This window comes from Chironomus tepperi, unplaced genomic scaffold (genome assembly GCF_022539635.2).
Source record: "Chironomus tepperi strain 1889 unplaced genomic scaffold, CSIRO-AGI_Ctep_v1 contig_219, whole genome shotgun sequence".
Lineage (NCBI taxonomy): Eukaryota > Metazoa > Arthropoda > Insecta > Diptera > Chironomidae > Chironomus > Chironomus tepperi.
In genome coordinates, this window is record NW_027226341.1 from 2,704,916 (window position 1) to 2,729,941 (window position 25,026).

General features: G+C 29.7%; 1 protein-coding gene across 2 annotated transcripts; it reads right to left on the reverse strand.

Annotated features, from left to right (window-relative positions):
* Positions 1 to 707: 707 nt before the first annotated feature.
* Positions 708 to 7,228, reverse strand: Wnt4 (Wnt oncogene analog 4). 2 transcript variants are annotated; one of them, XM_070640539.1, is made up of 4 exons: positions 6,584 to 7,228; positions 1,899 to 2,238; positions 1,512 to 1,830; positions 708 to 1,428 (listed from the first exon to the last, which is right to left on the reverse strand). In XM_070640539.1, the coding sequence occupies exons 1-4, from the start codon at positions 6,676 to 6,678 to the stop codon at positions 977 to 979; spliced, it is 1,206 nt and encodes a 401-aa protein (XP_070496640.1). In that variant the 5' UTR covers positions 6,679 to 7,228; the 3' UTR covers positions 708 to 976. The 2 variants fall into 2 exon arrangements, with proteins under 2 accessions (XP_070496640.1, XP_070496641.1); XM_070640540.1 differs by lacking the exon at positions 6,584 to 7,228 and adding an exon at positions 2,911 to 2,960.
* Between the last annotated feature and the right edge of the window lie 17,798 nt (positions 7,229 to 25,026).

Below are 25,026 nucleotides of genomic sequence, written 5' to 3' on the forward strand. Positions count from 1 at the left end.
GTATATTGATCCTTGTTCTGCAACATTTTCTTTGATTTATGTTCAAATTTAGATTGATTTTAAAGATTTTTGTAATGTTGCAACTTCTTCTTTAATTTGAGATTTTTCATTTGATTTGCGATGCTAGTATAAAATGATGAACGATTTATTGCCATAAAAGCTATTGTGATGCACTTAGATGAAAAGATAAATCTCAATCTATGATTGAAATACGTCTGAAATCATATTGATACGACACGCAGCTTAAGTACCATTTATTATTTTGAATATTATTTCCTTTTAACAATATGCAATTTCTTAGCAGTTAATCATCTTTTAATCAGTATCTTTTAAAAAACTCGGCGTGCTTAATTTTCAATTTTAAATATTAAAAATACGAGATTTGAATTTCATACTATTGAGCTTTTTTCAGAATTTTTAATGATTCTTATTGTAGTCGTTGGAATCCTTACAAAATCCTCTTTTTATTTTAATTTGAATGAAGGATTTCCCAACTAAATTAATTAATTTGTATAAAATAAGATTATAAGGATATGAATATATTCACAAAATTTGAAAATTGTTTCAATTATTAATTATAACAAATAAACTAAATGTATGGGATATTTAGTTTTTAGTTGATGCAGAGCTCGAAGTCAACTCGGATTTTGTATTGGAAAGTCGATTCAAATCAACTAGACTCAATATAATATTCAAGTCGACTTCATTTTCTGAGTTGATAAGTGCTGATTTTGAAATTAGAATAACAAAAGAGGGAAAGACTTGTTTTCAAAAATCAGAGCCAAATTGAATATTGCTATTATCGATCCATGTGTTAAGTGAATTTAATTATTAAATTACAACAACATTTGTAAATCATAAGTGGAAACAAATTAAGCATTCTTGATTTCCCAAATTTTCCATCTGACAAATTTTTATTACAGAAAAAATGGAATTATCTTTCGTAGGTAGTAAGTATCAAATATTATTACGACATTTATTTACAGTAATATCGATCTTCATATCGCTCACAATAATCACAAACGATTGTACAACAACGGTTGTTTGCAAAACGACATTTACATTTTTCCACTTGTTTGATGACGCGCGTAGTATAACCACGTCCACAGCAAAGATTTGCACAATTTTCTGGACTACTGCATTGGCGCCCTTTAGTGAGTGCACAAAATGTTGGTGACTGTTCAAGATAAAATAATGTCTCGTAATCAGGATCAGTGGTCTCCAATATACCAAAATTTCTCCCATTGAAGCCTGTTCCAATCGTCACAACTCGTTCTCGTTGTTCTCGTTTCGCGGCACGACGTGACGCTTTAGTATATGTAACTTTTCTGAGTGCTTGATGATACTTCACTCGCAATGCAGCTGCTGTTGCGTTAAAATCACTCAACTTTCGCCAACATGTTTTCATTGTGCAACTCCCCGAAACACCTGAAGAAGTTGTAAAAGTTTAAAAACAAGAATTAAATATTGGCAAATTAGAAAAAAAAGAAAAAAATCATTTCCATTCATACCATGACATTTGCATTTAGTTTCCATATGATTGGCTAATGTTACAATTCCAACTTCACCATCATGCCGTAGTATATAAGATTGTTCATCATTATCATTGTCTGTTGTTTGTAACTCTAAAAAGTTACGTGCAACACGCTTTCCATGCTTCACATTGTCACTGCAGCCACCCCATTGAAATTTTTTTGGGTCATTTACTGCAGGACGACGTTCAGTTGCACATTGGCATCGTGACATTTTGCCTTCAGCGCATGCTCGAGATATCTGATAAGTGAGAGCTGCCGCTGTTAGAGCATGAACAAATGCAGTTTCTTTGTAAACCTGTTACATTATGGAATTTATTTATTGGAATCTTGCAAGAATCGTTGAGAAAAAAATATCGATCCTACCTTCTTAAAAATATTTCGCTTTCCTTTTGTCTCAATCGAGCAATTCCATCGATCAAATTTAAATTGTTCCTTGCAATAGCCCATTGCAATATTCTTTGCATCCCTCAATGCATCCGCTAATCCAGGATCTCTTCTACACTGATGATTTTGTTTTCTTGTACCATCGATATAACGACATGGTCCTAATTTTGTTATTGGTACATAAAGTGACATTACAATATTTTTATAATTCATTTGCTCTGTTGAATCTTTTTCTAATGCCATTTGTGTTGATAACGTTGATGTTGTTGTTGCTATTGTAGGTAAAAGTAACGTTGTTGGTACACTTTCTGTCTTCTCACTGTAATTTGAAATTGAATTAAAATTAGAGATTACAAGACCAATTTTAACATAAATAATTATATCCTTTCTTAGATGGTTTTTAGTTGGAAATTGACTTTAATTAAATATGACTCAAATCTAATATTTAGAATAATAAATCCTACGTGGAAAATTTATTCTTCTTTTCATTCATACAAGATTTCAAAATGTGACGAGACTTAATTTTTTTAACGGTTAAAATATTTTCATAAGAAAATCTAGAGTCGGTAGTAGAATTTCAACATTTTAAAATTTCCGTTGTGTGCGACACCAAACACGTGATGATGGTAACATCTTCAAAGAACATAAACCTTCTGTTCATACCTGAACTATTTCAATAATCATTAACAAGATTCACACATTTACCTTCTCCTATCATCCACACATTGGTGTTGCACATCTGATACAAAGCACATAAACATTATTTATTAATTTTTTTTGATACCTTTTATGACTTTACGGTTTTGTGCGATTGAAAAAAAAAGCCAACATAAAGAGTTGCCGAAATGAGAGAAAACATATTACTATTTAATTTTCTGGTTTACACATTTTGACTTCTTACAATAAGGTATGAGTCTCACAAGTCTCATACCATCTTCCACTCTTTTTTTTGCCCGACTCTTTTATATGCAATTTAATTTCATTTCTTTACCTTCAAGCAATTATGAATGCAATTAACTTTTTTTTTCGTTGCTTCTTTTTATTGCCTTCTTGGACAAAGGTGTGCTTTTTGTTAAAATGTAATTACGAATATTTTTGTAAAATAAGAAGATGTATATTTATGTACACATATGAAAGATGGAGAAACAGACGGAATTTTCATTACCATTGAAACAGATTCACATATGAACTTGAAAAATGTTCTTTATAGCGAGTCAAGCACAAATACAGAAGAAATATTACACGCAAACAATGGCGATGAATTATCTCAACGATTATGTATTATGAAAAGATGAGACCACAAAGCAAAAAAATTATAATTTTGTGACTCAAAGTTCTATTTAAAAATTCTTTTTCGTCTTATGATTAATGCAGAGATAGCGACCGTGAATAAAATTTAATATTATGTAAAAATAGAACAAACATTTAAATTATTCTTTTATATTTTATACTTTCTTATTCGCTTTTGTTGGTTGAGGCTATAATTAATTTTTATGACCGAAGAAAATGTTGGTCAATTCTTTCAGAATTCAAGTCTTACAATTATTTGTTCTGTACTGTTTTCTGTTTACGTGCCTTATTTTAAGTCCACTTTTAATTATTTCAAATTTGATTTTTGAATTTTGTATTATTATCAATTTAAGATAAATGTTTCATTTCAGCATGCTACAATATATACTTTAGTCAAACTTCAATGGGTCAATGGCATAATAACGGTGGAAAAATGGAGTATTTTTCAGAAGTTCCACAATTTGGGGTTCCAGATGTAAAGTTAGAAAACAACTTGAGATAAATGAATTTTTTTAAAGCTTCTATATAAATAAAATATTGCAAGAAAGGGAATCTTTTGTCAAGGCACCCTAAAACCTCGTACGTCACTGCAATGGCTTGTTCCTAGGGTTGTTCAAAATTGCATTTCCGCAGCCTAAGCCAAACTACATAATGTGAAAATCAAATAAGCAAGTTGTGCATTTAAAAGACGAAAAACAGGCCTGCGATTCTTAGCTGTATCCTATTTGTTTCATTAAGGTGACTAAAGTGACTTATCTTTATTTTCGGACTATCTACTTCAGTTTTGTAAGAATATTTCGAAATCTATAAGACTTTTTACAGCAATATTGTGTGGCTCTATTATAGGCAATTATAAAAATAATTGAAGTCAGTTTACCAGAAACACTAAATAATTAATGAATTTAGAGGATATGCAAAAATCAAAACTAGATAGAACTTTCACGGGAGATTCATTTTATTTTAATTTATTGAAATATCAGATTTTAAAAATGCAGTAATCAACTTCAGTGATACAAAAAGAGAATAATTAATTTTTACAAAAAAATCTTATTTTTGACAATAAAAAATTTTGTTCTTAAAAGATTTGAATTTTTGAACAAACTTGGAATTTCTGTTCTTGTAAATTCAATTTATCACTAATTACATAAATTTTCATGCAAAACTACAGATAATTTGTCACACAGTCATAACTTAAATTGTTAATTTGACAGTATTTAGTTTCGTCTTATGTGTGAATAAATCACTGACCTCAAATTAGTATGGTAATGATTCGAATATAAATATGTGTAATGACAACTAAATGAAAATTGAATTTTTTTGCAAATACCTATAATTATGTTTAAAAGTCTTAATAATTTTTCACCAAAGCGGAAAAACAGCTTGTAGTAAGTACTAGGGTGACATCCAGGCCGCGGCTTTTAACTTGATAATAATTCTACTCAGCTCTAGCTGATTACAAAATTAATACTTTTCTTTGCTGCTTTTCAATAATTTTGATCGAATTATTTTTAAATAAATTCTATTGATCCCACTCAAAAGTAAAAAAATAAATTCGGTCAAGTTATTAAGAAAGAGGAATTGTAAGAAAATAGCATGTGAATTTTTCCCAAGAGATGTGAATCTTCAATAAATCATTTCTGAATTAAAATAAGTGTACACTAATTGAATAAATTATTTCCTGATAATTGGCATTTATTGAGATAAAAAAATTGAGATTGAAGAATATAAATGTTCCAGATTTGATTAATATATTCATGCATTCCTGTTGAATGTAATGAATAAGGGTTCAATGTCATCAAACCTCTCCCTTCAAATTATTGTGTTCCCTCCTTTTCTGCAGCTACAGCTACTGTTATTTTTTTGCTGTAAATTACCATAAAAAGAGGATTTGTGTGTGTAAACAACTCTCGAATATTTTTTGTGGGGGGGAATTATGACAATATATCATAAGATTTTATTCTCTCGCATTTTTAGTGTTGCATTAAAATTGTACGCATTCTGACTTATGCTACTTGTTTGGTGCCAACTCTTATAGTTATATCTCATATTTTGAAACAATTGCAAAAGCAGAGAGAAAGGTGAAAGTATTGTTTAGGCTGCATTATTCAGGGTGAAGGAAACTTTTTTTGTGATGGGGGTGAAAATCTTGAAATTTATTTGATAACATTTTTTTAAGGATTTTTCATGTTGGTGCATATAACATGTGTAATTGAGATTTATTTTGAATTTTATTGATAAAAATGTAGAAATTATTTGATTTTTTCAAAATGAAATTTAAATTGGATAATCCTATATATGAACTGTAGAATTTTCTTTTGAAAGTGGAACTTGTACTGACTTTGATTGACGAAAAACTGTATCCCGTTTCTTTTAATTAACTTTTCAATTAATTTAAAACAGTGCTGTTCAATTTATTAGTGCTTAGATAAAATGAGGGTTCGTCCAAAACTGCAGGCCTGCAGACAAAAACCATACAAGTAGACTTGGACGAATTATAAGCTACAGTAAAAAAGTGCAAAACTGCATATGCATCTAAAATGCAGGCCTGTAGGCCTGAAAACTCCGGAATATATATATTTGCAAATATTCCCAAAATAAGTATTTCTAATATTCTAACAAGTATTCCCATTTTGTATGTTAGAATTCTCGAAATGCACAAGTATTTCCAAGTTTGTATGAAATATTCCCTTTATTCCGGATTTTCCAGATTTTGGCCCAATCCTAGATAAAATGGATAAGAGCCAAACCGAAACACAAAATAGCCACAAAAGAAGAATCAAGAACTTTTGTACTGTGTCAAAGAATTAGATCCGTTGGTTAAGTGTGTCGTAATTCAAAATTTTTGAGAACCATTTCTTAAAAATTCACAAATTAATTTTTCTAGACAATTTTAGCACTACTTAAGTTTTAAAAACTAAACTAGGATTTATCACAAAAAGGAAAAATATCCCGCCAAAGATAGAACAGGTTCACATTAAGAATTTTCCCAAAAATTACATTTTATATTCTTTTTCCCGAGTGCACTAAATAAGTAGCGGATGTCAAGTTAATAACCAGTTGATGACTAGTTCCAACGTGTTTTTGTCCACATGGGTTTAATTTTCAGACATCCAATCAAACTCGTTATTTCATTTTAAAATATCAGTTGCTTAATTTATTTTATTTTTCCGTTCATAAGGCCCACTTAAAAAATTAAGTCATCGACAATCGCTGTATATTTTTGACTAACGATATTATCAATTTTGAAGTTTTAGTTAATTATCTTTTATTTGAGAGTCAAACAACGAGTAATCGTTCAACAAAAGAAATACACGTAGATTTTTGAAAGGAGTGACTTTTTTTACAAGACTACACATTTATAAATTGATACCTACCCAACATTTATGATATCATTACACCTACAGTTTGATATTAGAAGACTTAATATGAGACTTAATCCAAATAATTGCTTTTTTAATTGCATTTTCATCGTTTTGTATATTTTTTTAAAATTATAAATCGTTTGATTTTTTGGCTTTTATAATCCTATTCTATGGCATATAAATTTATTCAAATATATTTATCACTAATTTTTTTCGGTATTCACATTTTTTTCTTTCCTTCACATGATTATATATTTTTTTCAAGATATATATTTGAGCACAATAAATTATTTCTTAATTATTGATTTTATTAAGTATTTTTTTTTTTCTTTTTCACAAAAATCACACCGAGTGTAAATAATTTAAACTTCACTTAATCCACCACGCGAAGTGAACGGAAAAAGTATCAACACACTTTTTAGTATCAATTAGTTTGTTTTGATTGATTAATTTGTAAGATGAAATGAAAAAAACATAATGTAGAATTAAACTCCATTAATGTGATCGTCGTATAAGGTAGTTGATTACGAGACGAAACATTTATCCTGTCTGCTCGTTTCTATCTACAAACACAGAATAACTTTCCTTTGAAAAATTGCTCATGTATTTTTCTCATCTGTGATATTTTCTGTTTCTGTGTTGCTTCTTTGTTGCTCTGTTACATGTGGCATTGCACGAAATGTAATGCGATGTTTTATTGAGGGAAAATCGTGTTTACATTAAATGTGAAATTGTGCTGTTCGTACACTTGCACAACGTTATTTTCTTCGTTGCTTTTTCTTCTTCGTATTGCTTTAAATCACATACGACTTGGTTATTGTCGTTGCTACTGTTGTATTCGCAAAATGATAATAAGCTAATGTCACGCAAAGGATTATGTCACATGAACACACAATAATATAGTAATGCTACTATGTTTCCACTCTGAATTCTCAATCACAACTGATAACTTGAGTGCGTCGTCGAAAACACAAAAAAAAAGTGTACATTGTAAAGAGGTGCTCTTCCATTCCCATTCCCATAACGATATAAACATGAAAGACGGAAAAAAATAAATAAATGAAATCATAAAGCGTTTACTCAATAATTTTTTTCCTCTACTTCTTCTTTTGTTTTTATTTCCACATGCCATATCGATATGTGTATAACCGAATGTACATATACATTATTATATGAAGGGAAGACACATAAAGGCATTAAGGTATAAATTTGTGTGCTAAAAGTCAATAATGGATAGATGGATGTAGGTATTTAAATGCATCATAAGCGAAACGCAAGAAATGAAATTTAAATATAAGAATATAAAAAAAACAATACGAGACGATATGGAGAGGGCAACGCGCATTAACATCTTTCAACACTTTTGTCAATTGTCGGAAGAAGAAAAAGAAATAATTTATGTATTAATTTCAAAGGTATGAGGTATTTTTTTGTTTGCTAATCGAGTGAGGAAGTTTAAATGTTTTTAAAAAATTTAATGGCGTTTATTGAAAACATGCGACATATCATTAACATATGAGATTATTATCTCTTCGTTTACGTTAATGACGTTTTACCTCTTTTTCTTTATTACTATCCATAATTTTTTAATTATGTGCAAATAGTTTGAAAATTTATATCTTTAAAGTACATAACTAACAATAATTAATAATTCCAATTAAGGAAGTAACTTGAAAATCCATTCGAAGATAAGAAAATCTTCTGGAAAATTTCATCATGATTCATCAATATCTAAACATAAATAAGAGCAGCAGCAATGGTCATAAAAACAAAAATGAACGTCTTTATGCGAATACTCGTAAAATCACGCTTAATGTGTTATCTGTGTCAATGCAGAAAATGCGTGTGGAACACTTTATTACTACCTCAGATCCCCTCAAAAAAAATTCAGCTCATAAAAATTCCCAATTTCTTATATACTTATCACATAGGAGGGTCATAGGTGATTGCACTGTAGATAGATTTGTCTCAAAAGAAATTTATAGCACACAAAATCAAACATTTTTGTCGGGTTCGAATTTTTGACGATTTTTAGCACATTTTTGAGACTTGTTTCTAAAAGGTAGCTTAATAAATCACTTTGTTCGTTCGTTCGTTCAACTAGACGTGAAATCTCTTCTACCAGACATCGTTGTTTTCTAGGTCAAAAAAGTGATTTGGATCTTACTGGATCTTGTTTTGTTGGTCGTAAAGTAGCTTTGACCCTACTGGATCTCGTTTTTTTGGTCGGGAAAATGACTTGGAGCTTACTGAACTTCGGTTTAATCACTTATAAATCAGTTACTGATCGCTGAGACAAATATGTGGGAAGACCGAAAAGTTCCTGGATTAAATGTGTTGATAGAGGACGCTAGAGTTCCTCTAGCAGAAGTTATCGAAAAATAGTGCTGTCTCCAGATTTTCCTCAGTGCATCTGAGCCAAGAATGTAAGAACTAAGTAAGTAAGAGACAAAAATGCGCTGATGTGACTCGATAAGAACGAGAACTTTTGTAATTTCTTTTATCAAATGATATGCAATGCATATTTTATTTATTTTTCTAACCCCTTTTTTTGACTTGCATACTTGAGTAAAAATTTAAAAGCCCATTTTTTATTGCAATTGTGAAAACAAACAATATCAAATAAAAAATTCATCGTGATGAAATCGAGAAGCCAGAAAGTATCTTTTTTTAAATGTAATTCCACCTGGTTGGTTACGTTCAAAATAATTTTAATATCTCTGAAATTTAGTTTAGATGATTTTTTTTATTTTGTAATGTGTATGAAGGAAATGAACTAATTTTTTTTCAACACTTCAGTCTAAATCGGAAAAGTAAACACAACGTCACATAACGTAACCAAAATTTTGAAGAGAGAGGAAAAAGAAGAACAGATGAATGAATGAGGAAAAATCGTTATTAATAGTCAAATAAATGTTGAACAAATAAATGAAGACAAAAAAGTAAAGTAAGCGAAAATAACGTTTTCCGTAATTTAAAGAGGGATACAGGCAGTGCATTTTGCTGTTTATCAGTTTATTACACATGTCGAAACGTGGTCAAACGATTAATACTTGGGGTGACTTTATGTCCTATTCCCTATTTACATTATTTTGTGTTTCAAGGTACGGACATTTTGAAATAATTTGCTCATTATTCTGATTTTGGTTGACGTGATTCAGGCCCGATGCCGGATCTATCAAATCTTGCTCGGTCCAGAGTTACGCTGCACTGGAACCGGATTTTCGGCTATTTCTACACCGTGTGTCTTATGAGCTAGTTAAACAGTCTGAACGATACAGAAGCTATAGTAATAATTCATTTTGAAGGAAGCTATTCAGTATTATCATTCGTGTTTATCAAGATACTAGTCTAGATCCATACATAATGACGAATAATATCCAGTCGACTTGTCCAAATCATGGAACGTTTTTGTAGTTGTGATTCACCTTTTTCTGCTCCCAACGATATTCTCTATCATGCATGAAAAAGTGTTGAAGGGGAGGAACGAATATTTAGCATTATCCTTGCAAAACACAAACATTTTTTTGAAGCTTATTTAATAATTTATGACACAAACCTGTAAAAAACAAAAATCTTAATTCGAAATTGTGTGGAAGGAAAAAATAATATTTTTTTACTCTGCATGCATTGCATTCATTCATTTAACTTACTATACATCGAGAAGCGGTTGTAAATGATGATGAAGAAAAAGATTAGTTAGTGAAATGTAAATTTTCCGAGGGTATTTTCCTAGCAAAATAAACTTTATTCAGCATTACTCCTTCTTAAACAAACTACACATAAAAAGTTAACAGGTATAAAAGTAAATTACGCTTGCAACAGTTGATTTCATTAAATATAACAAATTGAGGGTGAAAATAATACATTTCAAATTTTTATTTAGAAGGAATGCCTACACATATCATGTTAGATATAGGAAGTTTTATCGGTAACAGTCTGAAATTTATTATTTTGAGAGTACTAGTATGATCCCTTATCAATCATGACAGGAAAAATCATGAAAATAATTTTCCGGTTATAATCCTGTCTACGTCATTAGCAGATTACATTTCTAGACCATATAATCCGAACAGCACAGCGTGTTTGATAAGTCGTCATATTAACGGAAAGAAGTGAAGTTGTCCTGTCATCATTTGCCTGACTGCTAATTTCGACCTATTTTTACGGTTCGCCGGATTGTGCTGCTCGGGCAAGTATTTAAAAAAAAATTTGAATTTTTATAAAAAAATTTTGATTAAATTTTAAATGAATTTTGTTGGTCCATTTCATATCAAATGAATTATTTATGCTGATTCGTTCTAGTTGTAATAATTTCTGTCTACGCACTTATTTCGCTGGCTGGACAGATCAATTATGATCCATGAAATCCCTCAAATGGCACTTCAAACTTACTCAAACGCTGTTTACCACTTGTCATATGAATTACTGTCTCTTTTAATAGTTTTCTAATGATAATTTATGTAAATTTGATATAACACTGTAAATCACGTCCGAAAACAATGTATGTATATCCTTAAAAACTAAAAAAATCTAAAAATATTCTTAGATATTTTTTAAAACTCGTTAAGTATTCAATGTTACTACAACTATTCCTATGATAATGAAATTTAATACATTTTCTCATTATACGTATATTTTTACAATGCACATGCAAGAATTTGTTAGCGAAGCATTGGAAGAACCAGGAAAACTCCTGTATGTACGATATAATTGCTGAAAATTTTAATGAACTATAATTGCATATAGCAAGATATTCAAACCATACATGAATTTTAAAATGTATCAAATATCGAAGTTCATGATATTCTATTATATTTGGAGATTTATTCTGTTTCAACTTCTTTTCTTCATGATAAGCACATTATTTTATTGGCTTACAATATTTCACTTATTTTATATTTTTTTCAATAACACAAGACATGCGCACATATTTTTAATCTATTATGTTCATGTATACGGAAATCTTTACGTCTTTTTCACATTTTTTGGAAAACCATTCAATTCTAATGATAATATTTGCGAGATGAAGTAAGGAAAATGCTGTTTTTATAGTATTTTAATATCCATTGGGCTCATAACGTTTTTACTATAGTAATTAAATTGTTTATTGTACGTTTGTCCATTAAAATGAAAAAACATACATAAAGACAATAACACTCTTGCAGAGCATAAGCGGAAGAATTTTTCGTAAGCAATAAAGACAGTTTAATTAGAATGGCTATGTTATATCTTTTGCTCCCTTTACGGTGTAAAGAAGCACAGCAGACGACGTACAAAAAAAATATTAGAACATAATGTGCTGCTAAACTTTAATGTGAGGTGTGCAAATTTTTATAAAGAATATTACAATTTGCATTATCATTAATTCAATTATTAAATATGTATAATCGTTTTATAAACTAATGATTATGGTTTGTTAAGAAATTTAATTTTTATGCTTTCCAACATGGGTGTCTCACATACTAATTTGAATAAAACTGATTGAACGCTGTAAGACCTTTGTGTCTTCAAAAACACTCTTTGCAGTATCCTTTTCTGTGCAGTATCCTATTGGATTAGAAATGCTGATTTTGCATGTTCCTGGGGAATGGACATAATGGTCTTGAAAAGTTATAGATCGTTTTGTTTTGAGCATTATATGTCTGGAATATACTGAATCTGTTGTACAGATTGTGTATAATGGATATAAATGATGCTGGATTCTGTTTCATTAATAAATGTGGATTTTGACGTTATTATTAATTTAATTAATTTTGTGGCAGATCGATCAGATCTAAGATAGATGGCTAGAATCAGCATTAAGGTTCTATCGCTGGCTTTCTTCTGCCAATTCCCAATACCAATTGCAATACTGTCTCTATTCAAGGTTCAATTCAAATGAGTTTTTGTGATAATTTTTCAAACGATTTTAATATAAATTCCCAACATGTAGCTCATTATTTCCTTATTACCAGGATGGGTTGAACAATTATTTTGCTTAAATGGTTTTAATAATGACTTATTATTTTATAGCAGTGAATCTTTCAATTCCGTAAATTTTTATACACCTGATATGACAGAATCGAATAATACAGCAAAGAAGAAACGCAAAAATAGCAAAAAAAAAAGTATTGAGGGTTTTAAAATTCACAACACTCAGTCAATTAACCGAAATTACAAAAAAATACGGACAATAATCTTCTGGGGATTAAAAGTGAAAATTGAACTTTTGTTGGAAACAAACCTTTGTGACTACCGTGGCGTGATTTTAATCCTAGAGATATTAATGACATGACAAATATTTACTCAACCCTTGATGTTATCATCATCATTGTCAATGCTTGTATTATTGTTATTAATACTACGACTATGATTATCTTGTTTTTCGTCACATTATCATCATTTTATCTTCCTGCTTGGGAGAAAATGAGATGAAGCAAATATGAAAATTGTTACAAAATTAATTTATTTTATGTGGCATGTTTGCATGAAGAATTAAAATGAGAGAAATATTCGCAAGAATGTTAGATTATGTTTGAGTTATATAATATGATGATGCTTAAATTATTTATATTAAAATTTTTTTACTTGCGTAATGTGATATTGAGTAAATTTTTCATTTAAAAGGCATTTTATGTGGAATTGAAACAAAACCTTTTCAAGTTTTAAATTGTATGAAGCTTTAATGTAAAAAAGAAAACCGAGTTGAATAGAATTTTCTATGGATTATGCTTCTTTTCTCTAAAAACAAGAAACAATTCAATGTTCGCAATTATTTGTTTAAAATAAAAATAATAGAATGTGAAAGAATTGCCGAGGTTTCAAGACCAAATAATAATTTGTGTTGCATAAAGTCAGGATATGATATAACAATTCCTGACGAGGGAAATTGTTCTGCGATGTGATTAAAGTTGATTAGTCTGCAAAGTGTCATTACATAAAATTAATATTATGCAATAACTAGCAGATTATCATTTATCATAGACATGGTCTGAAGGGTTATTACAGACACGAGTCATCCAATCAAAAATCTAAATTTTGAAATCATCAAACTTCTTCAGAAATCTTTTGATCTTCCTCGAGATCTCTTACTATCCGCAAAGTCTGATACGGTAACCATAAATACTAGGGCATCCTGTGGGCGTCTATATACATGATCAGTCCATCTCAATATTAGCTTCTTGGAATATTTGATAAGATCATAAATCAGCCAAAACCATTCATGGTCGAAAATTTGCATTGCAAATATTATTGAAATAGCTATTTCATACCCTATAATTTTTCGAACGTCTGGGTTAATTTTTTGTTGTCGTTTTTAAATCCATTATAAACATTATGTTTAATGCAACTTAAAAACAAACAATCCATTTACTTATTCACTTCATTCACATTTGTGTTTCATTAAAAATTGCAATTCGAAAAAAAAGAGGAAATAAGGAGCAATGTGGAAAATAAGTATTGAAATAATTCCATAGTCGTCATCATCATCAACATTACCTTCATTAAACAAAAGAATGAGAAAACCTGGAAATGCTTTCTTATGGGAATCCACAATGTATATATGCTTGAGTTTGCAGAAAATTTCATTGTAGGTTCATTTTCATTTTACTCTATCAATAGGAAAATTCGTTCATTCAAAAAATCAACAATTAGCTCATTCAGAGTTTTTCAATATAGCATTTTAACCCTCTGGATATTTTTTATATCATATTCATTTCAATGTTGCTCCTTACCTTGTAATTATGTCAATGAGAATAAGAGCCATTATACTAAATGAACATACAGCATAAGGATGAAATCATTATCCATTTCATTAGCTAATTTGGTCATCATTAAATTAGGAGCATTGCACAAATAGAAATGGTCTGTTAGCAAAATTAAACTATAGTTATCTGCAGATAAATAATATAAAACAGGAAAGAGATGTTTATAATGTTCTACATATGGTATATTAACTTAGACAAATATCCAAAACTATAAATATTGAAATGTATTAATTATATTGAATCGATTGTAAATTTTCAGATTATAATAATATAAAGCCACTTCCATCTTTCAACAAATTGAGCTTTAAAATGTTTACGACTTAAGATGCTGCTTGCTTAATCTAAATTTATTGGTATTGTATTTTCTGCTTCTTCATTTTTTTTTTCTTCTCTTCACAATCAAAAAAAGAATGAGTAAATTTGTTTCCACGTCTCTGTTGGTGGCATATAGGATATAGAATAGTTTTTTTTTTCTATTGCAGCATCGCGTTCATACAGACAGCCAACAGAAAGAGAATGTAAAACTCACGGCTGTATTTTTTATTTTATTTTCATATTCTTTTAAATGTAAATGTTGACACTCTTACAAGATTCTAATGGTACAGAAGAATAAAAAGAAGTACTATTTTTTTTCCTTTCAATAGACTAAATTATAGAGTTGAGATGTAGATGGTGTGCGTGATGGGATGATGAAAGGAAGATTAAAAGAAAAGAATGTTTGTGAATTCTGAGATATTTAAGGACTTTAAATTTTTAATGTAGTTTCACTTTTGATTTTATCATGAAAAGTCTGTAGTTTTTGGGAGTCATTTCGTGCGAGGGTGTCAAACATGATTCATGTAGCGTACTCTAATTTGAAAAAAATAATTTTAAACTTTATTAATCTACCAAAAAATTGGACGATGCACATATTCATAAACAAGTGTTAAATTTCCTTAGAAAATAGCTTCCAAAAGAGCTTACGATACAAATACCCCAAATCTCAATTCCTGACCCGTGATAATTCAATGTATCTTTAGGTCAGTGATGGACAACCATTTATTTTTTACGAATCATTTTGGTAGTAAGCCACGATCGAAATTACTTTCGACATACAGTTCATGTCATTTTCAAAACTGTTTGGCTGCACAATAGTGTACCGAGGAAGACATGTGGCCCACAATTGTTCTAGATTAGTTAGGTCCCAAAGTTTTTAGAATTTTGAATGCGTTTGAAGAATTGAGTATTACACTCATAAACCCGAATCTTAATTTTTTTAAGTTGCCAAATTGTATCTTAACAAACTTCTACTGTAATTTTTTTCAAAGAAGATGTCTTTTCTAGCTCAATATTCTTTCCCCCTCAAAATATAGATGTCATTTGTAAATAGCTCCTTCCAAAAAAAGTTCATATCTTTCGGTAAAATTCTAATTAACCAACGTGGGTTGTTATTTATTTATCAAATGAAAAATGCATCAAAACGTTACCATAAAAAACTTCATTGAAATGCCACCCATGTTAGAGGTTTTATTCTTATTTTGATAAACACACAGCAATATAATTACATTCTCATGATGATCCCTTCCGTTTACCAATTAATTCGCGCTTATCAACAATTTAAATAATTAAGATAAAATATATTGAGACAAATCTGAAACAAATTTTTTTTTCTACCTTTTTCCTTTCTGGTCTTCATATAGTTTTCAATTACGAAATGGAATCGAGAGTAAGACAGGTGAAATTTCCTTTTTGCCTTTTTTCATTTTTATCGGTTGCTTATCGCTTAAAGTCCATTAGGTCTACCCATTTAAAATGCAAGAAGAGAATTGTACAACGGCAACAGCAGCTTTATAGTAACCAGAAGATTTCTGAATTCTTTATTTTATTTTATTGCTCATGGTTAGCTCATGCCTTTTAACCGTATCATAATATTTTGTCTCGAGAACGTGTAGAAATTTCCTCTTCTTTTCTCGTGTTATGTGTGGTTAACCTTAACAAATTTATTTAAATTTTATTTAATTCTTTTTGGACAAAAATTAGTCTTATCAATAAAAAATACCTACAAAAAACAATATTTATTATTTGAATTTTTTTAAAAATTACCATAAAAAAATATTTCTAGAGAAATTTCTTTCTAAAACTCCTTCATCACCTAAAAGCATACAATTTTCTCTCTTTCTGCATTTTCTGTTCAACTTTGATCTAGATAAGAAGAATTATAAAAATGTAATAGACACTTTTGTTCACAGAAAAGGAGAAACAAAAGGTTTAAAGCATTCTGTTTTGAGTTTGAAGCAACAATAGATTGAAAATTTTCATCCACAATTGATTTTTGATTGCTATCTTTTAATGACTTTTAAGAATCAATTCATCATAATGGACCTCTGTGATCATCATAAAGCTGATGATTCATGAAAATTATAATGTATAAAAAAATATAAATGCATTGGAACAAATGTACAGGAAAAGGTTTATTTTGATTCTTAGAAATTGAGTTGTGATATTTCACACATCTTCATCATTTTTAAACTGAGAAAGTTACATGTATTCTTATGATTGGATATTCCATATTTATTTTTTCTCTTACGTCAATTTGTCAAACAAAAAAGTGTGCAAGGTACCTTGGTTTTATGAATGAAATTTGAATGAATCACATGAAAAAGTAACAGTATCGTGCGTGAATTTGAATAATTTTTTTTGTTAAAATAAATATTTAAAAATCTTTTAAATCCGCAAATATTTATTAATCTGTTTTTGGAAGCTACTTTGTATAAAAACTCTTCAAATAAACATTTATAAAAATTAGAATTTTTAAATAAATCTTTTTGCTTCTATCTTAGCAAATTATTTAAAGTGCTATATAAAAATGGAATTTATGGTATAAAATGAAAATTTATTTAAGGTCTCTTTAGTCCAATGCTTTTCAAATTGTTCTTCGCGACACAGTGGCATGTCGCGACATGATCTCAGATGTGTCGCAAAAAATCTGATTAAACACGCAAAATTTAAAATTTTTAACCGAATGTTGTCTTACAAAAGGTCATCAATAATCAGGCAGCGATTTTAGTATGTCGTGATCTTCCGATGGGCAGGACACATTGCTAAGAGAACTGACTTTTTCGAAGGCAAAAGAACTCGAGGTGGGCCGAAGAACTCTTGGAAAGAGATGGTTGATAGAGACAGTGTAGCATTTGTTATTGATAACTGGCAAAGGACAGTCAGCGATAGAGCCAATTGATCTGTATGGCCAACGAAGATAGCAACTACGTGGTCTTTATTCGAAAAAAATTACAATTACTGTTCTGCTCATAAAAATTGATGCAAATTTGTGTGGCTGCCACGTGATTCTTAGTTTGGATTAATCTATATAACTTCATTATGGATTGATTGAAAAGTTAAGACGTTTTAGTTTTAATTTATTTACTTATTATATAACTCATAATAATGAAAATTCCAACAAAAAATAAGGAATTTCATTCTCAAATGTTATAGTTTCAAATATTTAATTTTTGAAGAGTTCTTTTCTTATCAGTACTTTGAATTTCCATGAATTTTTCAATACTTTCACACGGTAATAAGCCGGGTTTCAGTTTCTGTTTGAAGTTGTGCAGTTGAAAAATTCTAAAAGAAAGAGGAAAAGTATTTAAATGAATCTTTGAGATGATCTCTTTCAAAATATTCGCAAAGCTGTATTTGAATTTAAATTTAAATTTCCTTTTCCTTCTCTTCTTCATCTTCCATATTTTTTACTCCTCAAAGCACTTGAATAGGAATACATTTGGCTTACATTTATTTTGCTTCAAATTTGTTTGTTATTTATCTGATCTGATGCTCTTCTCTCAACAAAATGCCAAAATTAGAGAGATTATTAGTTTTGAAAAAGAATTCAATGTGTATTATTAAAATTAAACTGAATCAAATTATGCATGAAAATTGAGTTCATGAAAATGAAAAGAGCAGATTATTGCAAATAATTCAATTATTCTATTACATGATATTTTCATAAAAGAATTTAAAAAAAAAACTAAATGTCGGCATTTAAAAAAGCAATAGCAATTTTGTAGCAAATGACATGATGCATTAGGAGAGCAGCTATATTCATTAGATTTTATCTTACTTTTATAATAGTTAAACGAAATTTTTATATGCACCAATAGAGGAATATCGTTATTTCAAAATGAGATTTGAGTAGAAAGCACAGCAGTTAGAAGTGAATATGTTGACAACAATTGTCATATGACATACTACAGAAATCGATAGTACCACAATACACATCCACATACTACATTTTCATGCATGAAAATTTTTTCGTCTCCGCAATTACTTTTTATGTGTCTCGCAAATAAGTATAAAACTGATGATACTGAAACACGTATCGTTTGTTATTATTTGGCATTTTTGTGTTCATTCCTTCGTTTTCTCTTCTCTGTATTTTACTATTAAAACTTCATTTATAATTTATGATATCGTTTATGATGCCTGTTTCAATCTGCTAGCATTTGATTGTAATATTTTCAATCTGTTTGTATAATTTCCGTAACAAATTTGCTGATTATTGCAAAAATTTTCGATTTTGTTTTGCGATGTTACTATTGGATCGGATGTTTATTGATTACTTTATGAATTGTTACAAGTATAAAAATTTTCTGCTGAGACAATTCTTTTTTATTGTCTGAAGGAATTTTTAGTACGATAAAAGGAAGCCTTTTTTTCTGTATTTGTAGACAAAAACAAGACAATTCAATCAGTCAGCATGTTAAATCAATATGTGAGTGTCTATACCGTTATGAAAATATTAATAATATCTTATATATATTGTATTCATATATCTTTAAAAGGAATGAAAATTTTCGAGAGGGACAACGCAAAGAAAATCGAAATTTAATGCATAAACACTTTTGTCTTGTTGATTTAGGCATCAACGCATAATTGAGCAAGGTATTTAATTTTATAAACGTATAGTCATATACAAACTATATAAGGATCATTAATAAATCACGTGTAGATTTTAAAGAAAGATCAGCACTCACCCTCGAATAGCACAAGCCGATTAATCGATCGAAAATCTGGAACCTTGTCCACGAGACTCTAGCATGATGTCAGATTTAAACCAAATTTTTTGATTGATTAATCGACTTTTGCTATTTTGAAATATACCAAGAGCATGCTTACATGGTACCATGATAGCATTTCTGTATCATGCGAGCATGCACTTTGTCTGTTAAATAACAGTCGCATGATGTTCAGTTGAAGTTATACAGTTAAATTTCTGTATGATATGTAAAGGACCCTTACTTTGAATGCTATTTCATTAATAAATGATACAGCTTCACTATTTACTTAAAACTACATGCCTTCAAATCCGAACTAAGCTTGAGATGAATCTTACAAGCTACAGTTAACCACAAATAACATCAATTCAAAAAAGGATTATAGAATTAAGTAATGAATAAACGACATAATAAGAAACAATAACAAAGATAAGTATGTATAATATTAAATAAATCTCTTCATACAGGTAGGCATGGGTTGGCATGTATGCATTTAATCGTCAACCTGTTTCATTCAAGATACAATCCTTTCAAAAATGTACTGAGATAAATAAGAGAAACGAAAGTAAGATCTATTTTTTCAAGATAATTATCAATTGGCAAAAAATTAAATTCTTCTTATTCTTTCATGCTTCAAAGAAGGATTAGAAGGATGACAAAGAAACATTTTAGTTGCACAAAAGAATGAGAAGAAGAAAAAAAAAACTAAATTTTCTTAAGGAACAAATCAACGATTTTTTCTCGAATAAAATTTCTCAATAAATTAGGTAACGGCGCCCCTTAAATTTCATGGATGTTCATTTGAGAATCATCATTCATGATGGCAATCAATAGGCTGAATTTAAGCAGAAAAAATTGATTTTTAGATGCAAAGAAAATGAGACGGCAAAGAAACAACACATGGACAATGGATGGTCTTGTAGGTTCACACAAATACAGCAAAGAGGAAATTTTATCTTTATTATTACATATAATCATATCAACTTTAATTTTCATCAATTCTGTTTCCACTATAAAGATAGCCTGTGGTGCAGTGCCACACCGAAAGAATTATTTCTCCTCTTCTGCTTGGCTTTTGCTTTGCTTTTTTTATATAAAGATGAAAATCACACATGTATGCTGCTGTTGATGCTGCCAACAATATTTAATATCATAAATTTGAATAACGAAATGAAGAATAAAACCACAGTAAATTAAGACACGATGATATACACAAATAACTTCATCAACACACCATATATGTATAGAGTGCCTTTTCTTTGACTGCCGAAAAAAAAAAAATATTAAAATAATTTAATTAAATCGCATTCCTGCGTGTTTCATGATGATCTACCGGGTGTGGTATGAAGATGATGACGACGATGTCTGTGTGGTCCTTCATATATTTTACTTTTGCACCTTTTGCGGAACTGTAATCTTCTTTTCTTCTCATATTCAACCATGAAGATCTTTCATTCATTTATTATCATTACAATGCCTTTACTCTGTACAGACACTAACTTAAGTGTACTTCCAGAAGCTAAATGAATGCATCTATTATTATCAACATTTCAACATATATGCTGAAAAAAAGATGAGAAACAATAAACATATTAGATTTGCACCATTGAAAGGGAGAGGGAGAGACAATAAAGAAGTGTTAAGAATTTACTGAACATTATTATTATTATTATTATCATTATTAGTATTCTTGTGCTTTCAATATGCTTTTCTTGCCTACATATACATTGATCGGCGTTTCAAGTTGGGTGAGAAAGAAAAGGAAACAAAAAAAAGAACAGACAAAAAATGTAAAGACGATTTGTGTGAGAGAACAATAATTAATTATACATTGGTTATACATTATGTAGCCTTTTCGACACCAAAGCGGGTGGCCGATTTAATGGATGAGATCATTTGTAATTATTATCATGCAGAACTGTGAAGGAATTTTTATTTTTTTTATTATAAAACAATCTTTTTCTTGTTTCGTTCGACTAAATTGCTGACTGAGGAACAAAAAAGGGTGAGGCAAAGTCAAGAAACTTATTTTTTTTGCACTAATAAAATGAATCTTCTAGGAAATTTTAGAATCTAGTCGGTGTTAATTATTGGTATAATATTAATTTAACTAATATTTGTCTACAAATAAATCATAAAAATTGTATCTCTTCTTTTTTAATATTCTTGATTTCTTTTTTGATTTTGTTTTGAGAAAACTGCTCTGCAAGAGTCAATTAATAAGTCAGAATGTCCTTAGAGGCCATTCTTAAATCAAGTCATCAAGATGTTGTGCTTTGAGATGATCCATGCTCCTCTATCCCAGTTTTCTTAAAATTTTGCATTGAGCTTTCCTGATCCTCGTCCTTAAATTTAGACGCTATTTTGGAATATTGTCTTATTTCTTACTTAGACCTAAGGGGTCTTACCTAGACCATATTCCTCTTAGACATAAAGAGCAGTTCAACAATTACGTAACGCAAAAAATCGATCTTTTTGACCCCTCCCCCTCTTCTTATCTCTTTCATAACAAGATTTCAATCTATTGTTTGAGGTGTATCAAAATCTCAAACATCACTGTTCCCTTTTCAATCCTTTATAAGAATTGGAATTAAAACAACTCAAGTCAAGGAAAAAAAATCTTTGAATATTTAAAAAATAGGACATTTAGTATCGGAAATTGGCAGACGGAAGCCATCGATAGAGTCAACTTTAGAGGACGTCTAAGTGAGGTCATAGATCATAATTGATCTCTATCACCAGCGAAGCAAGTTAGTAAGTAGTAAATTAAAATGCGCTCAAAGATTAATAAAAGCAAAAATTACATAAACTTGAAATTTATAACCTGTGTAAATGTTTAGATGCACAAAAAAGGGTTTATTATGATGATGATGATGACGATGATGATTGCATTGATAAGAGCGAGGAAAGATTTTTTTAAGAGACTTCCAAGAAACAGAAGGAGGATGTAAATCATAAAATTTATATATTATTTTTACTTTTTGTTGTATAAAGTATTATTAAATCTTTTTTTTATGAATGGATATGCCTCAATTAAGTCATAAAAATGTTGAAAATATGTGTTAGATAGCAATAGCAAAAGCAGTGGAAGAAGTTCTTCATTCTTTAATTAATATAGCATTTAGGCAATATTCAACACTTCGGTGGTCTTCGGTTTTCTCTTACATCCACTACCATGCATTTATTTCGCTCCCAAAACACGTCTATTAAGACACCTTCCTTTTTTACCTGTATATATTTTTTGTATCTATAAAAAAAAATACTTTTGCCTTTGCGCTTTTTCTTCGCTTTCGATCAATGAGAATGAACAAAAAGGAACAAGCAGGCTCCTAATGTCTTAATAATAATTCGGCATCATAAGATCTTCTTTCTATGTTTTGCTTCTTTGTTCTTTATAGAACCTTACAAAACAATATAATTAATTACTTTATAATATTTTGTTGTATGCTCACACAAGAGCATGTTCAGTGTTTATTGAATAAAAAACAAAATCTTCTTAAACCAAAAGAAGATGTTTTCGGATGATGCAAGGTGCTAATGAGTTATTTTATTTCACTAAAGAAAACACTTCCATTCATAAAAAAATGTGCTGCATATCATCATCATTGATGATCATAGACATGAAAAAACAAAATATTAATATATAAGGGGGTTCATAAAGAATTTGTAAGAACTAAACGAATTTTATGGATATATGGTGTTATAGAAAATATTTTCCATTTTTTTTGTTGTTATCATTCACATGCGAAGATGGGAATTGACCACCCTCAAAACTGAATCGCGCGCCTCTCTCTTACACATTAATAGCTCTATTTCACTTACTTACAATAGCAGATGAAAGGCACCGACAAATAGAGTGCCACATTCGGTTCCTTTAATATTTTCATCTTCTTCACTTTACTTTTTGTGTTCTTTTTACTTTTTTTATACCTTTCAAGAGGTATAAACCTAATATCGCCTTGTTGTTCAGAACTACTTCTCTCTATATTAACATGTTTCTTTCTCTCTCTATCTCTTTTCTGTTCTTTTTTTTTGTTCTGTTCTGCATTATTAATGTATTGTTTTGTCTCTTGTGTGTATCTTTTACCGTGTGCGTTTTCATTTCATTTCTATCATATGAATCGATGGGAATATAAAGCGCAAGAGGAGAATACACAGAACAAATTCAGAAGAAGAAAAGAGCGACTATTATTTCTTAATCTTTTGGTGAGAATCTATTAAATTATATTAGGGATATTTTTCTTGCTTCTTCGCTTATACTCATCGCATTCAACCTTTTGTCGAATCTTCGGTGTTTCTTTCATTTCTTTATTGTTCGGTCAAGAAAGAACAAAAAAGTTAAATAACAGAAAAAAAGAGTATAAGAAGAAGGAAGAAGTGCGGAGGTAAATTAATTACAAACAAATTTTATGGTGCGAGTAACGCGCGTTATAGAGCGAAGAGTGGCAGAGTTATTTTAATTCCATTAGAAAAGGAAATGCTTCAGGTAGAATTCAGCTTTGATCTCTTCATGTTTCATTTCAACTCGAGCTCAGGAAATATAATTGATATTTTGGTGCTTCTGATAATTATGTTTTTATATGTCTTAGCACATGCAACGTTATGTCTGACACAACGAACGTTTTTAATGTGCTAATTTCCTCAATATCCATCCTAAACTTCTACAAAGATGAACGACTCAAGACTTGTAACAAATACAATGTCAAGGTTGAGTAATTAAGTCTACACAAGATTTCAGACCAATTTTTAAGTTGTATGAGGCTACAGTCTTCAGATGACAGATTCTAAATTTTTATATGACAAATAACTAAAGCTTCATAGGAAATTCTTTGAATTCTTCTTTGTCTACGTTTCATATGATCGCGAACTATAAAATATTTTAGGGCTTTTGATGAGACAGTGTAATAGACGTACATTTTAGAGGAGTTAATTTATAATTTGAAAACATATATAAAGTTTGGATTTAATATCTTTATTCATCCATTTAACATCTGAACCCAGTCAACACAAGTTTCCATTTAGGAGACATTAGGAAGTCACACGGAGTCTCGAGTCTTCGTCTGCTATAAGACGTTCTGCTAGTTATATTATGACATTCAGTAGGATTATTGAAGAAATTTCATTAGGGAGCCATATTTGACATTTGTACAATATTTGGAGGTTCCACTTTTTCGGAATTTGAAATTTGTACAAACATTACAAACCCATACAATTGACAACCCTAATCCCGACATCTCTCCTTTCTTCCTGTCTACTAAATGCTTTATTCAGGGATTGATACTCGATCGTTTTCTTATTAATCGAGTATTGAGTAAAATTTCGATAATTTTGGTAACTCGAGTATTAAAAATGAGGATACTACAAGGACTAAGATACTAAGGATGAGTAAATTACATAATGTGAATTCATTTTTGGTAACTTAAGTGAAATTGAGTATCAAGTGAAGTACATATATTAAAACTATCGAATAGCTCGAGCGATGTGTGTTGAGTATGAGTATAGTATCAAGCCCTGATTTTACTTCATATTCTTCTGAAATTGATTTTTTTGATTTTTATTTTGTTACTAATTCTGTAGAAATTAAAGATTTTGAATCATTTTTGGGAATTTCATTGTAATTGTGTTATTAAGGATACTTTTCAAGTACTATATTATTTTATTATTTTTTGAAGCTGAT

Excerpts from the sequence above, each read along its gene's own strand:
- Wnt4 (XM_070640539.1), bottom strand. The coding sequence starts at position 6,678 with ATGAAAATGCAATTAAAAAAGCAATTATTTGGATTAAGTCTCATATTA. Across the intron at positions 1,831-1,898 it reads AGCGAAATATTTTTAAGAAG|GTTTACAAAGAAACTGCATT; the intron begins GTAGGATCGATA and ends ATAATGTAACAG. Across the intron at positions 1,429-1,511 it reads AACTAAATGCAAATGTCATG|GTGTTTCGGGGAGTTGCACA; the intron begins GTATGAATGGAA and ends CAACTTCTTCAG.